The sequence below is a fragment of the Odocoileus virginianus genome, chromosome 7, assembly GCF_023699985.2.
Source record: "Odocoileus virginianus isolate 20LAN1187 ecotype Illinois chromosome 7, Ovbor_1.2, whole genome shotgun sequence".
NCBI lineage: Eukaryota > Metazoa > Chordata > Mammalia > Artiodactyla > Cervidae > Odocoileus > Odocoileus virginianus.
In genome coordinates this window covers 62814976-62832684 of record NC_069680.1, presented here as the reverse complement: position 1 = coordinate 62832684, position 17709 = coordinate 62814976, and the positions used below count along the sequence as shown (strand labels likewise).

Sequence of the window (17709 nt, the reverse complement as noted above, 5' to 3'; positions counted from 1 at the left end):
CCAATCCATGAACATGGCACATGTTTTCCATTTATTTGTGTTAATGACAGAGCTTTTGTCAGAAGACTGTTGATAACTGATTCAGTTTCCTTACTTCAGTTCGGTTCAGTCGCTCAGTCGTGTCCGACTCTTTGCAACCCCATGGACTGCAGCACGCCAGGCCTCCCTGTCCATCACCAACTGCCAGAGTCTACCCAAACCCATGTCCATTGAGTTGGTGATGCCATCCAACTATCTAATCCTCTATCGTCCCCTTCTCCTCCTGCCCTCAATCTTTCCCAGCATCAGGGTCTCTTCAAATGAGTCAGCTCTTCGCGTCAGCAGTTTCCTTACTAGTTAAAGGTCTATTCAGATTTTCTATTTTTTTCTTAGTCTTGGTAGGTTTTGTGTTTTTAGGAATTTGTCCATTTCATCTGGGTTATTCAGTTTGTTGGTGTACAGTTTTTCATAGAGTTCTTATAATCCTTTGTTTTTCTATAGAATCAGTAGAAGTATCTCCACTTTCATTTCTAATTTTAGTAATTTGGCTTTTTTTTCTTGATCCATGTAGCTAAAAGATTGTCAGTTTTATTGACAAAATTCTTTTCAGAGAACCAACTTTTGGTTTCATTAATTTTATCTATTATTTTCTATTCTGTGCTTTAATATTTCCTTTCTTTTGCTAGCTTTCAGTTGTTTCTTCTTGTTTTTCTAGTTTCTTAAGTTGTAAAATTAGGTTGTGGATTTGAGATCTTGTTTTTTTAATGCAAGAGTTATAACTATAAATTTCACCCTTAACACTGCTTTCATTGTGTCCTGTAAGTTTTGGTATGTTGTAATTTCATTTTCATTTGTCTTTTAAGTATTTTCTAATTTTCCCTGTGATTTCTTTTCTTTTCGTTTTTTTTTTTTTTTTTCTGTTAGCTGTTAAAGAGTGTGGAGTGTGTTAATTTTTGCAAAATTTGAAATTTTCCAGTTTTACTTGTGTTACTGATATCAACCTTCACGTGATAGTTTACTATTGCCATCTTCATTTATTCTATGAATACACCATTACTATCTTCTTGTCCTTATCAATTGGAAAAATAAAATGTTACCTCTGTCTTCATACTGAAATTGACTTTCTCAGTAAGAAAATACAGTGGGATGAATGACTTAAGATGTTTTTCTTGCTTATCTTTCTAAATTTGGAATGAAGTAGCAAGTAGAAAAACTAACCATGGTGTTCCATTAAACTGTAATGCAATTCCATTAAGTTGGACTTCCAAAAAAGTATACATTTGCAAATTTTATTTTCTATTTCTACTGTTGTAACACTTATGATAAGATCACAGGCTTGTTTTTTAATTTACTTCTGGTTTAAAACATAATTTGTTTAATAGATATAAGCCATTTAGTATCTATTTAATATCTCTTTAACATAATAACCATTGTGTATAAGTATTAGAGATGCAATAATGAATAACACTGTTTTTGCCCTTAGGGTATTTATATTCTTATGCTATGGTATGATGAATGCCTAGCTGGAGATAGCTAAGGAGACCATAGAGCACATAGACAGAAATCTAATTCTGAACCTGATAAATGAGAGGTGTAAAGTAAGACTTCCTGGAAGACAGAATATGTTAAAAAACTGAGACATAACGGACAAGGAATTAGTCAGGAAATAGGGGGTATGAAAAAAGTACTCCAAACAGAACATGTATATAGGCCAGAGAGGAGAGAATGTTTAAATCAGATAGCTAACAAGTAGTTTGTTTAAGAGCTAAGTGCATGAACTAGGGGCACGGAATGGTGTGAGAATAGTGAGAGATGAGGATACATAGGTAAAGCTGAAGCCATCTCTTGAGGGACTTTGTAAGTTATGTAGAGAAGTTTGAACCAATTCTGAGTATAATGTGTAGTTACTGAAAAGTTTTAAACAGGGAAATTTTATGATTTTCATTTTAGAGATATCATTCTAGCTACAGAATGGTTTGAGACCCGAAGGTGGAAACAAAGAAATCAGGGAGGAGGCTGTTGTAAAAATTTAAGAGATGACAGTGGTAGCTTAGGTTATTTCCAATTTTTGCAGGGCCAAGATTTCAACCAACATTTTCATTATGTTTTCTTGTGTCCATTGCACACATGCAAGAGTTTCTCTAGGATATAAGGTTCTCAGACTTTACTAGATGTAGCCAGATTGTTCTCCAGGGCAGATATACCCAATTACAGTAATATTCCCTCCAGCAATGTATGGGAGTTCTCATTTCTTAATGTCCTTGCTAACACTTGGTTTTGTCAGATTTAAAATTGCAGCAGTTGAGATGTGAAGCCTCAAGGATGAGGACTGGAGGGAAGGATGATTTGCCTTTTTAAATTGCCTCACGCCCCAAAAATCAGAGAAATGCTTTTCTCAGTGGATTTATATCGATGCGATGTTACTCCTTGATTGATTTTGTCTGTTTCTCCTTTTTGAGCCTACCCTTTGAAATGCTTTCTTGATGTTTTAATATAAAATCTGATAAGTTATATGTATTTTGGCATCTCTGATGCTTTTACAGTTCGTATGGACTGTTCCTTTAGTTTCAGGTTGTTCCTAACCCTAATTTGTTTAATAGATTCATAGCTTCCAGAGATATTGCACTTTTTTGGGGGAGGTGGTAAAGTAGAAAAGAATGGTGGTATTGCTTTGATAGGCAAAGGGGACAACACGGAGCTAACGCCCTCAAAACTGTGTGTCCTCTACACTTTTTGTGTGTGTAGAATATGTCATATATAAAGTCTTAGTTACTTCGGGTAGAAGTTGAATGTTCTTATTGGTCATTTGCATCATTGTCTTGGTGAACTGATAAGCTTACTACACCAAGCAGTAGATTCTCTGTACATCTCTGGAGTGCACTCAGCTATGAGTGTACCATATTGCCCCTGATGCAAGACATCAGCTTCCCCAGGTATGTGTATTCTAAATGTATTTGTTCCTTACAAATCAAGTTTTTATCCAGTAAGTGTTCCTATAAAGTGTAAGAATTTTAAAATTAAACCTTGCAGTTTAAGGGTGAGCCAAAAATTTCTAAGTAAATTTTCCTATACTGTCTACTGTCACATATTATTATAGTTTATACTGTGATAATAAATTTAAAGGACTTTTGTGTTTTGACTGTAAATTTGGGTTACTACATTCAGGTTTTTTTAATTGGAAGATAATTGCTTTACAATGTTGTGATAGTTTCTGCTGCACAACATTGTGAATCATCTATAAGTATCCATATAGCGCTTCCCTCTTTAGTCTCCCTCCCACCCCCGACCCCCGACTCCTCTAGGTCATCACAGAGCACCGAACCAAGCTCCCCTGTGTTATACAGCAGCTTCCCACTAGTTATCTATTTTACACATGGTAGTGTATGTATATGGCGGTGCTACTCTCAATTCATCCTATCCTCTCCTTCACTGCATTCAGTTTGACATGCTAATGTCAATCATGTGTGCCATTTGCTTTGAACCGAAAGAATTTGCCTTTTTTTTGTCATCAAATTCTAACTATTCATGCTTTGTGTGAACACTCTTTATGGTTTTTTTTCTGCCAACATCACTTCCTTTATGTCATTTTATTTGTCTTCTTGTCCATTACTTTTTCTTCTCATGTTCTCTACTTTGGAAGCAGCCTTCCCTTTCAAATGCTGCATCACTTCTTTTTCATTTTCATTTTCTTTAATACAGTTCCCAGACATTTTGCCTTTGATAATTGTGAAGAGATCAATAGGTAAAATAACCAGAGACACTTTACCAAGGCAGAATAGCTCAAGATCCTCTACCATCTCCATTATGCTTTCAAATAATATTGCCAGGATATAAGGTCATGTGAAAAATTTTACTGGTGCTGTCTACATTTATTAATAGCATACTGTCCTCTTGTGTCTTTTGTATGTCCCTGAGAAAAGACATTCTTAATTTCTGCATTGTAAAGCTCATCTTAGAACTATATTCCAGTTCTCGTAACTGAAAAATAACTGTCAAAATTCAGTATGTTTCTTTTGTTTCTGAAATTGCATCATGTTAAACTATTAATAAGTTAGTTTGTTGGTATCCTTTTCTAGATTAGAGTGTTAAGTAGAGAGTAACTGTCAAAATATGGATCTTTATCTTCATTTTAGTAGTACACTGATAATCAGTTATGGACTTCACAGGTGGCACAGTGGTAAAGAATCCACCTGCCAATGCAGGAGATGGAAGAGACTTGAGTTTGATTCCTAGGTTGGGAAGATGTCCTGGAGGAGGAAATGGCAACCCACTCTAGTATTCCTGCCTGGAAAACTCCATGGACAGAAGAGCCTGGTAGGCTATAGTCCATTGGGTTGCAGAGTCAGACATGACTGAGGGACTGAGCATGCAAGCATGATAATCAGTTACTATCCATAAGTGACTAGTAGGAGGCAAAAAATTATGTAGTAAGTGGAGGTAGTTGTATGATTTGAATATTTGATTGTATTGGTCCACGTGATCCTCCAGTACGTATACCTCCATATTAGGACTCTGCTTTTTACTGAAATCTAACATCTTCAGAGCATGTTATTGCCTGGACAAAGAATCACTAGCAAAATGTGTCCTTGATTTTATTTCTTCTTAATTTTTCATGAACCTTTTCTGCTAGCACTGAAAAAAAATGTTGAAATCATTGGGTAGATTAGAGCCAAGTCTGATTCCAGTCAATATACTGATTTGTTGAAGTATATTCAATCAGAAGTTTTTAAGGAAAACACCATTGTGTTCCTTTTTCTATCTATTTCCTTTGTGCTGTCATCAGACATATTAGGCATGTGATTCTTTTGGTTAAATACTTAGAAGTGAATTGGCTGGGTTGCATGGTAGGTATATATCTTATTTTTAAAGTAAAATAATTGGTATATATTTGATTTTTAAGAAACTACCAGATAGTTGTACCATTTTATACTCTTGTCATTAGTATATGAGCATTTCAGTACCTCCACGTACTTGGAAACACTTGTGAATAAGTCCTTTAATTATGTTCTTTGTTAAAATTGCTTTGGCTATTCTAGATTCTTTGAATTTCCATATAAATCTTAGAATTCCTTGGTAGTTTATACAAAAATGCCTGTAGGAGTTTTAATTAGGTTTATTTTGAATCTTGGGGAGAATTTGGGCAACATAGTCGTTTTAACAAGACAATTTTCTAATCCATGGACGTGCTATATCTTTTTGTTTTGGTATAGGAGGTAAGATATTTTGACATTAACATTAAACCACTGAGAGCTTCACATTTATTGTTTGAACATTGGTATCAAAAGTTGGAAAATACTCCCCTCCTTTTCTTTCTCCCCTTCCGTTTTTCTTCTTCTTCTATATCTTTTTCACTAAAAGCAAATTTATCACAGGATTTTTTTTTTTTAGATTTCTTTGTTGGCTGTGGTGGGTCTTTGTGGCTGCACATGGGCTTTCTCTAGTTGTGGTGAGCAGGGCCTCGTCTTTGTTTGGTACACAGGCTTCTCACTGCAGTGGCTTCTCGTTGCAGAGCACAGGCTCTCGGGGTGTGGGCTCAGAAGTCGCAGCTCACAGGCTCTAGAGCATCGGCTCGATAGTTGTGGTGCATGGGCTTAGTTGCTCTGCGTCTTGTGGGATCTTCCTGGACCAGGGACCAAACCAATGTCTCTTGCATTGAACTGGTGTCCCTTGCATTGCAAGGCGGATCCTTAACCACTGGACCACCAGGAAAACCCCACAGGCTCAGTTTTTAATTTATATCCTATCTTTGTCCTCTTCTATTATTAAAAAATGAAATGTTTTTATTTAAAAGAGGTGCCCAAATAAACTTTTTAAAAACTGAGATGTGATTGATACATAACTTTGCGTTAGTTTTGGGTGTGCAATATGACTTGGATATGTATGTGTTGCGAGATGATCACCGCAATATGTTTAGTTAACATGCACCATCATATCATATCACATAGTTACAAAAATTTTCTTCTAAAATATATCTACTCTTCCAGCAACTTTAAATATACAATACAGTATTATTAACTATAGTTAACATGCTGTACATTACATCCCAGGACTTATCATATAATTGAGAGTTTGTACCTTTTGACCACCATCACCATGTCTCTTGTATTAGTTTTAGTTATGCAGAACTTTTTTTATTCATTCAAAGTCCAAGCTGTATTAATAAGGTCCACTTATAGAAGGTTGATTATCATTTCTGTACTTCCCAGCCTGTTGCTTTCTTCTTCCTATATGAACTACCACTTGATTAGATTTTTCATTTCCACTGTTTCTTTAAAATATAGGCAAATGTGTATATATATTCCTGTTTCCTCTCAGCCTCAGCAGAGAAGGCGGCATAGTATACTTTCTGTATTTTGGTATTTTAATTTATTGATATGCTCTAGATATTACCTCATATACTATGTAGAAATCCTCATTTCTTTTTACAGCTACCTGTTACTCTATTTTGTGAATTTACTATAAACTGGGGCCCCGTTTATATGGATACTTGTTTTGTTTATAGTCTTTTACTATTATAAAAATAATATTGCCAATAACCTTGTGCATATTTTTTTTTTTTTTGCCAAGTGATCTTTGGGATATTTTTTCTAGAAATGATGCCACTGATTCAGAGTAGATGTATAGGACATTTTGCTAATATTGTTCCAGTTTCCCTCCATAGTAGTTGTATCATTTTTTCTACCAGTGATACATGAGAGTGCCTATTTCCCCATAGCATCACAAAAAAAATTCCAGACTTTGAAATTTTTGCCAATCTGATAGCTCACTTTTCTTTAAATATATACCAGTTTCTTTATCAGTTTTTTTTTTTTTTTTTGTACCTGAGACTTTTCTTTTGGAATTACTTTCCTCCTCCTTGTTGAAACAAGTCCTTGAGAATCCCTTGCATGTACTTTGGCTTAGGATTCTCTGTGCTTCCTGAATCTTTGGTTTCATGCATTCTAATTTGAGAAAATTGTTTACTGTTATTTCTTTAAATAGTGCCTTTTCCACATTCTGTTGTCTTCCTAGTTTTTCTTCCTTACCTTTTAACTAGCACTTTTTATGTATTCCTCCTCTCTGCTATGTTCTGAGTAGTTTATCCCATGGTAATTTATTCAGTTCTCTCTTCTAGGTATGTTATTTCTCTCTTTTGTTGTGTCTAACTGGCTGTTTAACTTGAGCAATACATGTTTGTCTCATTGATAATATTTGTAATTTCTGAAAGTTCTATTGTTCCTCCTACTCACATCTTCCTGGTCTTTTTAGGGTATCTTACGTGTTCATATTTTCTTTTTTTAGAAATTCTTTAAACATTTGAATCATAGATATTTTGTATTCTTAATCTGATAACATCTGAATATATTGGGTGATGTCTAATACTGGTTTTGAATAGCTTCTGCTGATTTTGCTCATAGTGGCTTGTTTCATCATGTGCTTTGTGATTTTGAATTGTGTGCATTTCTTCAGATTGTGTGTGGGAATATTGTAAAACCTGAGGTGAGGCTGCATTTTGCAGAGTATAAATGTTGCTTCTGCCAGGTGTCTTTTGACCTTACCAGCCTCCAACCACTTTAAGTTAAATTCTTGGCTTTAGTTTCCCAGACCATGGAGATAGCGTATATTTGGAAATCGAAACCTCCCAGAAGGCATGCCCGGGGAATTCTTAAGAGATTGTTTCCTTACCTACAGTGCAGAATGAGAAAAATAAGTTCTTTTGTTGTTTCTCTTTGCCAGCTGACAAGAGTTTTTTCTAGCTCTTTTTTTTATTCAAGATGTAGTCTTTCGTTTTGTGCTAATAAAAGCGGTGCTTAATTCCAAAAAAAAAAAAGATGTAGTCTTTCAAAGGTCTGTTCTGTCATTTTGCATGGGCCTGAGGCTTTATCTCCTATCCCTTTCTTTTTTAAAAAAAATTTATTTACTTATTTGACTGTGCTGGGTCTTCATTTCTGTGCAGGCTTTTCTTTAGCTAGGGCAAGCAGGGCTACTCTCCAGTTGCAGTGCATGGGCTTCTCATTGAGGCGGTTTCTCCTGTTGCGGAGCACAGGCTCTAGAGCATTGGGGCTTCAGTAGTTGCAGCACATGGGCTCAGTAGTTGTGGCTCGCAGACTCTAGAGCACAGACTCAGGTATGGCGTACGGGCTTAGTTGTCCCTTGGCATGTGGGATCTTCCCAGACCAGGGATCGAACCCATATCTCCCACATTGGCAGGCAGAGTCTTTACCACCGAGCCATTAGGAAAGCCCTCTTTTATCCCTTTATCCCTTTCTTGATGGTTAAAAATCATGCTTCTAGTTTTCTCATCTGACGACTGCCTCCAGAGGAGATGCAGCTTCATCTTCTACTTACCTCTCTAGGTTTCAAGTTCCTTTTTGGTTTTGACCTCAAAAAATTTGCTTAATTCCTGTGAATCTGGTCATCATACAGATGGATAAATGGATAACTGTTACATTTTATCCAGAATTTCTAGGTAGAGTTAATCCTTCAAAAATGCTGGTGTTACAGCTGCTGAGCTCCTGAGCAGTTGATAATCAGCATGTAAATTTTCACTCTCCCTAACCTTAACTACTAATAGCCTACTGTTGACCAGGAGCCTTACTGATATTTTAAACAGTTGCTTATTAACACAATTCATATGTTGTGTGTATTGTATGTTACATTTTTGCAGTACAGTAAGCTAGAGAAAAGAAAATATTATTTAGAGAAGCATAAAGAAGAGAAAATACATTTATAATACATACATGCATCTGTTGAAAAAAATGCACATGTAAGTGAACCCATGCAATGCAAACTTTGTTGTTCACGGATCACCTGTGTTTTATCAGAAGCAGTTCCCTTCCCCACTCCACCCCCAGAATATGTGGTCCAGATGTAATTTTCTCACTATTGCTTACTTAACATGCTATAAACAAAGAACAGCATAAAATACTCAGGCTCTTAAAGTCTCTACTTAACTCATCTGATTTACTGTTTATAAAATGGAATGTTATATGGTTGCTATCATTCAGAGAATATTTTTTACATTTATTTCTTTCTGTAGTTCTTCATCTTTTCCTTATTCTTATAAAAGTAATGGTGATTGTACAACATTTGAAACATAATTAGTCAATAGTAAAAAGACAACCAAGTTTTTAAATGGACAAAGGATTTGAACAGGCATTTTTCCAAAGATGATATATAGATGGACAATAGGCATGTAGAAACATGTTTAACATCATCATTAGAGAAATAAAATTTAAAAACCATAATGAAATGCTACTTCATACCCTCAGGGGCTATAATAAAAAAGATGAGCAGTAGCAAGTATTGGTGAGAAAGAGAAATTGGAACCCTCATACATTGCTCTATGTATGAGCATACATACAAGATTGTAAAATTGTAAAATGGTGCAGCTACTTTTGAAAACAGTTTGGCAGTTTTTGAACATGGTAAGCATAGTGTTGCCATAAGACCCAGCAATTTCACTGCTATGTATATACTCAAGAGTAATGAAAAAATATTTCCACACAAAAACTTGTACACGAATGTTTATAGTAACATTATTCATAAAAGTCAGAAAAGTGGAAACAACTCAAATGTCTTATCAACTGATAAGCAAAATGTAGTCGGTCCTACAGTGGGCTGGTATTTGGCAATAAAAAGAACCTGAAAACATTATGCTGAGTAAAGCAGTCCAGTCACGAAAGACTACCTGTTGTCCAATTCCATTTATGTATGATAGCCAGAATAGACAAGTAGATACAGAAAGTAGATTAGTGGTATCTAGGGATAGGGCAGGAAAGGGGAGATAAAATGGGTAGGGACTGCTTATGGTTACAGGGTTTCTTTTTGGGGTAATGAAAATGTTCTAAAATCATATTATGGTAATGGTTGTACAGCTCTGCAGATATAGTGAAAAACTATTGAATTCTTTAACTGGGTGAACTTTATTATGATATGTAAATTACATAATAATAATAATAATGTTTTTGAAAAGGGGAATGGTAGGGGAAGGAGTCAATAGACAGGTTTGTCTCTCTTCCATGAATCCCTTGATCCTAAGTTGTTGGTTAAGAGTTAGATATATCTCACATGGTGATTCCCACTGTGTTGGAAATTGGTGCTTAATGGGTGCATCTTTTTTGGTATGATGACTAATAATTGAAATCTTGGATTCTCTAGGTCCCACGTCACCTATTAGCTGTGTGATCCTTGCCATGTTTCATTACCTTGTACTTTGTTCCTTTGTTTATAAATCTAGGGTAATTCCTGCTTTTCCTACCTCAGAAGGTTGTTGGGAGGTTCAGATGAGAGTGACATAGTACTTTGAAAGCAGTATAGTCCTAAATAAACATATAATAGTATTAAGATTCCTAAAGTTCTCTGTATTTTCTTTCCATAGGAGTAAAAGACAAATCTTTTCTAACAGTTGAGGACTGTTTTGAGTTGGGCAAAGTGGCCTACACAGAAGCAGATTATTACCATACAGAACTGTGGATGGAACAAGCACTGAGGCAGCTGGATGAAGGCGAAGTTTCTACCATTGATAAAGTCTCTGTTCTAGATTATTTGAGCTATGCAGTATACCAGCAGGGAGACCTGGATAAGGCGCTTTTGCTCACAAAGAAACTTCTTGAACTAGGTATGTTAGTTTGGCCTAATTCAAGGTTAAGGATATACTGGGGGATATATAGATATATTAATTATAATTGTGTGTGAGTATGTATATTTGTCATATAGTTTTGGTACTTTTTGTCACAAGTCAAGAGCTCATCTGTCAGACATACTTTATCTTTCTGTTTATCCTCTAAATAAATGGCAACTGATTTTTCTCACCTAATAGTACTATAAGAGTAGCTGTGTTTCTCTGCTGTGTACTTCTTAGGAACTTCAAAATTGAATCGAACATAGCTAACTCAGTCAAAAATGTTTATTTGCCATGTTGCCATATTAAATATTAACCAGTATCCTTTGAAGGAAATTTTTGGTTTACTGAATTTCCTATTTGGAAATTTGAAAGTGATTTGAAATATCAACCTAAATAAAAAGGTCAAATGAAGCAAAAATAATTGTCAAAAAATGAGTTTATTCAGGAATAGCAGAGGAACTGCATTTGGGTCATGCAAGCTGTGGGAAGCTACAGGTAAGTCCGTCAAGGGTTTGGAATAGGGCAGGGAATATAAAGAAGCAAGAGTTCAGTTAGAGTTTGTTGAAATCAGAAACAAATGGGGACCAGCACTGAACATTCCCTAGGCAGACAAAACCCTCCAGTCATACAAACAAAGCTCGATTTAGCTTACTTTGTAAGACCATCTCAACCTGGATCATTTCTTGTTCATGCCCCTGGAAACTGTAAACAAAATTTCCCAAGATTGATATGAGGCAACCCCTGACCAATTCCCTGAAATTTAAGAAAATTCCAGTATTATCAGTTTTCTGAAAATCAGGCCTTTATGGGAAATCAGTCTCTCAGTCTTTAAGGTTTGTGTTCCTCAGGGCACATGCATGAGATTTTCTATTTAATATCTTCCAGTTCCATCGGAGATTGAAATTCTTTCACAGAAACAAATAGAATGAAAATATATTTGATTGTCATATTTAAATATTAGGAAAATGTGATACAAATATTTTACCACTAGTATTTTTAACAGGGATGTAGTGTTTCTACAAGTATGATCCAAAGGCCAATGATCAGAATTACTTGGATGTTTATTAGAAATGAAAATTCCTTGATCTCACCCCAAACCTACTAACTTAGAATCTGTGGTGGTGGAATTGTATGCTAAAAAAAGTCGTGTGACCTTTGATATATAATGAAGCTTTAAAACTTACATTCTTTTTATGACTAGGTAAATATGTGTATGTTAGGAGTCAAACAATTCAAAAGGATTGATCATCTGAAATAAGCTTTTGAAATTAGGTTATTTCTTAGTTGAATGAATTGATAAATTGAGATATTCATTTAGCCCTTTCCCCCCAGTATTTTAAGTGATTTTTTTCCTCCTGACTTAAAAATACTTCATTCATTTTAGAAAAAATTTTAAAAGTAGAAAAAGATACAGAAGAGTCACCATAAACCAATCACCCAGAGATACCTACCAATTTTTTTTGTCTCCTTGTAGCATACCCTCTTCTCCCCCCATTTTTCCATTTCTTTTACAAACTTAGCCTCATATTCTGTACATCACAACATATTAACATTAGTTTCTCAAAGACAAGAAGTATTTTACAAATCTAAGGCTGGATTTTTTAAGAACACTTCAATTAATGTCACAAGTGAACTTTCTGTGTCCTAGTCTGTCTGCTTCATTTGTGTGTGTGTGTGGGGTGGTTTATATTTTTTTCCTCCCAGGTGGGTGGAGTAGTCTTCCTTCCCCCTACTAAAAGAGCTAAAAGTTATGACTAGCAATTCTAAGGCAGTTAGTGGATTCTGGCTTATTTGAAAATTATATTTTTAGTTTCTCTTTTCTGTCTCACTTAGAATTTTGGGACTGAAATGCACTCAGCCCTCAGAAGTAGACTGTGTTCAGCATTTATAATACTATCTGTGGTAAAGGTTACCTTTGAACTGTATACCCTGTCTTCCCCATGGTCATAACATTTCAATCTTAGAAAAATCTTTTCTCTTGTTTAAAATAAGTTTTATCAGTAATACTTGAAAATTCATTTGACATCAAATTGATCATAGTTCCTTTGGCTGCTTAGTAACTTGTCACATGAAATATTCTCAAAGTAAAGGCAACAATTACTACTTCGAAATAGATGGCTGATTCCATCTCCAGAACTCTCATTATATATGGCAACTGTACATCTTGATTTGCTTGGGGCAGTACTGATTCACACCTGTTGTTTTGGTATAATAATTTTCATTAATGCCTCCTTGCACTCTCATAAAGCAACCTGGTTTGGAAGGTAAATTACATGTTCCTCCACTGTATCTTACGCTCTTGCTTGAACAACTGTAAACTTACTCATGGACATGCTTTCTTTCTTTTGTAATAGATCCTGAACATCAGAGAGCTAACGGTAACTTAAAATACTTTGAGTATATAATGGCTAAAGAAAAAGATGCCAATAAGTCTTCAGAAGACCAATCTGATCAGAAAACCACACTGAAGAAAAAAGGTGCTGCTGTGGATTACCTGCCAGAGAGACAGAAGTACGAAATGCTGTGCCGTGGGGAGGGTATCAAAATGGTAAAGTGGAAAAGCCAATTGTGTGTGTGTGAATGTGCATGTGTGTTTGTACATAGTTCTGGAGAGATTCAGAATTCTTTTAAACTTTTGTGGTAAAAATCAGATTTATTCCTAAAGTATTACATTATGTCACATCACTTTATTGTTGGTGTTGCACTTAATGTGTTCCAACTTCTAGTAAAGTAGCTTTAACATAAAACTTGTGACTCATATACCGTTACATGCATTTTTGGTAATTATTACCCTTTTCATAGATTAGAAGAGGCTTTGTAAGGTGAGGGATCAGATTATTTAAGAGAAGTGATACAGTTTTTTCTTATATCTTAATGCAAAAGAGATTTCAGCAGTCTTATGTAGAAATAATATACCATTCTAACGTATCCGATGAAATGATGAAGTTATCTATACAGTGATATCTTGTGGTTTTGCCCCTAGTCAGCCTTGATAAGACTGCCTAATGTAATGTTTTAGTCTCTTTAAGAAATATTAAAAATGCATAAAGACTTTAAATAGATTTTGGCTTTATAACATTTTTAAAAATACTAAAATGTGTCTGTAAATATCCCTTTGTTTATTGTATATCTATATTATATATTTATACTCAGTTTACCAGAATACTAAAAAGGTAATAGGCCAAAAATAATACAGTTCAAGCCTTGGGATCATAGGTTTTTTTGTTCAGCTTTAGGACTTTTCAGATCCTTTTTATGATGATTATGAATGTGATCTACTTTGTTTCTCATAGAACCCTTTTTAAAGGAGTATCATGTGGTACTAGTGTTCAGTTGAATGCTGGTGTATGTAGAAGGATTTAGTGAAGTTTTGGAATAATTTTAAGTGAAATCATTTGAATAGTGTTTAATTTTTCTTTACTACTGATAAACTCAGGCTGGGTTTTATGTTTTGATATTGATGACTTCTTGATATTTGGTGATTTACTGTTTACAGCCTAACCTCTACCAGCAAATAAGTAGATCTTATCTATGTTGACACTTTTGATAAGTTCATGGATTCCCAGAGAACATGTTTACTTTTGCTTTGATCTGATGAGTAAATACAAATTAGACTCACGAAACATTTTTTAAAAAATTTCACATCTAAATATTTTAGTGTGTATCATTTAAAGATAAGAACATTTAAATGACCACAATACCATTATCATGATATTTCTAGTATCGTTAGCAGTTAGTAATTCCATAATATCAGTAAGTACCTAGTCAGTGTTCAGATTTCCAGTAGTGAGTGGATATTTTTTACTGCCCTTAGAAACTCTTAAATAAGAGAGCAAAATAGAACTGTAGGTATATAACAGAAGTCTGTTAATTTGCCCATTTGTTGATGTGAAACACATGTAAACTCAGCCCAAAATCAAAGGAGCACCCTTTTTCTCAGAATAGTTAAATTGGTCTTATCATCATATAAAAGATATAATTAAAACCTTGGATTTGATTCTTTGTAAATAAAGAACAAGAATAAACATAAATCATTATTAGTTCTACTTCATAATATGAAATACTTGTTTAATCAAGAGAAGAATCAGCAATGGCATAACATTGGATTGGCCAAAACATCCATGTGGGGTGTTTTTGTTTTGGTAAGATCTTTTTGGCCAACCCTATATTTAGTTAATGTGATACATAGGTGATTGAAAAGTACATTTGTTGATTTTTGCTGACTTTAATATCTGCTACTGAAAGCACCTGGCTTCTTTAATAACTAATTTTCTCTTTTTCAGAGCTACTGATTTTCATCTTAAAAAAAAAAATCATTTAAATTTTTTAAAATTGGGAGGCACTTGGGAAAACCTGGTTAGGTTTTTTTCTTTAAGAAACTTTCCTAGGTTCTTCCCAGTTACTTGGTGAAGTTTGGAGCAGGGCTGGTCATTCATTTCGTATTTCTATAATCATTTTATTATTTTTTTCATATTTACAAGGGCTGAACTTTATTTTGATGAGAGAAGGGTTAAAGAGAAACTTCACTATCTCTTCCAGAAAAGAATCATTAATAAAACTTTTAAAATTCTGAAGGTCCTGTCTGATGCAGAATATTTGCAGAGTACGATTTCTTTTGCCCTTCTTCCTCAAGTACTCTGTCTATACACCAGCATGATTATTGCTTCTTCATAGGAACAAGCATTAAAAAAAATTATTATTCTAATATATTTACAATTTTTTAAACTTTTTGTTCAGACTCCTCGGAGACAGAAAAAACTCTTCTGTCGCTACCATGATGGAAACCGGAATCCTAAATTTATTCTGGCTCCAGCCAAACAGGAGGATGAATGGGACAAGCCTCGTATTATCCGCTTCCATGATATTATTTCTGATGCAGAAATTGAAATTGTTAAAGATCTAGCAAAACCAAGGGTAAATAATTTTTTTCTTTTTTTCTCTCCTCAATTTACTTGTGTTTCAGCTTTTCCTTTGCAAGATTATAAAAATGATAATTGACATGACAATAACCCCATAGATAGTTTTAGATATTATTGTTGCAAACTAATGGAATTAACTAAGCTCTATTTATACCAGTTTTTCTGTTTTTGTTATCAACACATATTGCATACCTTGTATGTAACCTTGCAACTAGGTTTTAAGTACTCAATTATGAAAATCATAGGTGATATTTTTATTGACACTTAACAGATTTGTGTTTCAGCATCTTCCTGAAAAAGTTTCTATGTACTTTGGAGCCCTGTAATCTCAGAGACTAATTAAAGGCCAACTTTTTATATATAACTTCTATAGTTTTATCTGAAATAATACTTATCTGCCTAGGTACATTATTACTTAACTGGAGGATATCATTGGGCATGAACATCTTGCTAATCTGAAATAATGACATCATAGATTTCTGGCTTCAACCTACATCATTTATCTTAATAAGAAAGACTATTATAAACACAATCCTATAAGCTTTAGTGTTTAGCATAGAAATTCATCTTTGGTGAGCAAGAATGACCTTTATGCTCTTACCTTTTCCCCATCAGCTTGCTCTTAAAATTTGTTTGGTCTTATTGACAGCAAAATACAAACTATGATTATTTTCATAAAGAGGCTGTTAAATAAACACTAGAAATATTTTTGTTCACTTACTATACAGGAGCTGGAAAATTTTTCTGTAAAGGTCCAGAAAGTAAATCTTTTTAGGTTTTGCAGGCTATACAGTTTGTTATAACTACTCACCTCTGGTGTTGTAATGCAGAAGCAGTCATAGAAAATACATAAATGAGTATGGCTATATTCCAGTAAAACTTTTATTTCTAGAAGCAAGTGACTGGATGAATTTGGCCCATGGACCATAGTTTGCTGTTCCTTGTCTGGATATCTGTACTGCAGAATAAACTTGAAGTCAGAATGTTTGTTACTGTTAAGTTTTACTGCTTTTCCAAATGGGTACTTTTTGTTTCTTTACTGAAGATTATGAGCTTCTCTGGTGGCTCAGATGGTAAAGAAGTTGCCTGCAATGCAGGAGACTCAGGTTCAACCCCTGGGCTGAGAAGATCTCCTGGAGAAGGGCATGGCAACCCACTCCAGTATTTTAAATGAAAATGGGTGTTGTCCAAGGGAGCTCTTATAAATCTTTTAAGCAGATAAAAGATAGTGATGTCATATTGTGTCTTTTTTTTTTTATTTTAGTCTTTTATTTGTGTCAGTAAACCAAAATTATTGCGGTAGAATATTAATTAGGAATTCATTTCAGGTTGGAGACTGTCTTATATCTCTGAGTTTGGAGACCTCAGTCTTAAAAGGGATGCCTCAATTAGATTATTTGATCAAAAAACACAATGACAATGAAAATTTTATATTCTTGTTAACCTCCGAACCATCTTTCATTTTTAGAAAAAAGTTTAAAATCATTATCTTGGCTGTCATCTCTTTCTGTGTTTTTTTTTAAAAATAACATTTATGAGTTCTTTTCATCAGTCTTTGTGCTCAGTCTAAGATTTTTTCACTGTTTATTTGAAATATATAAGCAAATACCTTGAAGGAAGAAAAGACTGACCTTGAAACTGATTTTTTTTCTTAATTTATTTTTTTATTGAAAGATAATTGCTTTACAGAATTTTGTTGTATTCTGTCAAACCTCAACATGAATCAGCCATAGGTATACATATATGCCCTCCCTTTTGAACCTCCCTCCCATCTCCCACACCATTCCACCCCTCTAGATTGATACACAGCTCCTGTTTGAGTTTCCTGAGCCATACAGCAAATTCCCATTAGCTATCTATTTTACATATGGTAATGTAAGTTTCCAGGTTACTCTTTCCATACATCTACATCCTCTCCTCTCCTCTCCCCATGTTCATAAGTCTATTCTCTATGTCTGTTTCTCCATTGCTGCCCTGTAAATAAATTCTTCAGAACCATTTTTCTAGATTCCATATATATGCATTAGAATATGATATTTATCTTCTCTTTCTGACTCACTTCATACTGGAAAATAGGTTCTAGGTTCATTCACCTCATCAGAACTGACTCAAATGTGTTCCTTTTATGGCTGAGTAATATTCCATTGTGTATATGTACCACAGCTTTATCCATTCATCTGTTGATAGACATCTAGATTGCTTCCA

At 34.5% G+C, this 17709-nt stretch overlaps 1 protein-coding gene across 4 annotated transcripts in view; it reads left to right on the top strand.

Moving 5' to 3' along the window:
• The window catches only part of P4HA1 (prolyl 4-hydroxylase subunit alpha 1), a 95010-nt gene that overhangs the window by 43326 nt on the left and 33975 nt on the right, over positions 1 to 17709 (top strand). For all 4 annotated transcript variants that reach the window (XM_070470809.1, XM_070470811.1, XM_070470810.1 and 1 more), the window contains 3 exons: positions 10340 to 10579; positions 12940 to 13133; positions 15323 to 15499. In XM_070470809.1, the coding sequence (XP_070326910.1) occupies positions 10340 to 10579; positions 12940 to 13133; positions 15323 to 15499 (611 nt within the window). The remainder of the gene's footprint in view (positions 1 to 10339; positions 10580 to 12939; positions 13134 to 15322; positions 15500 to 17709) is intronic.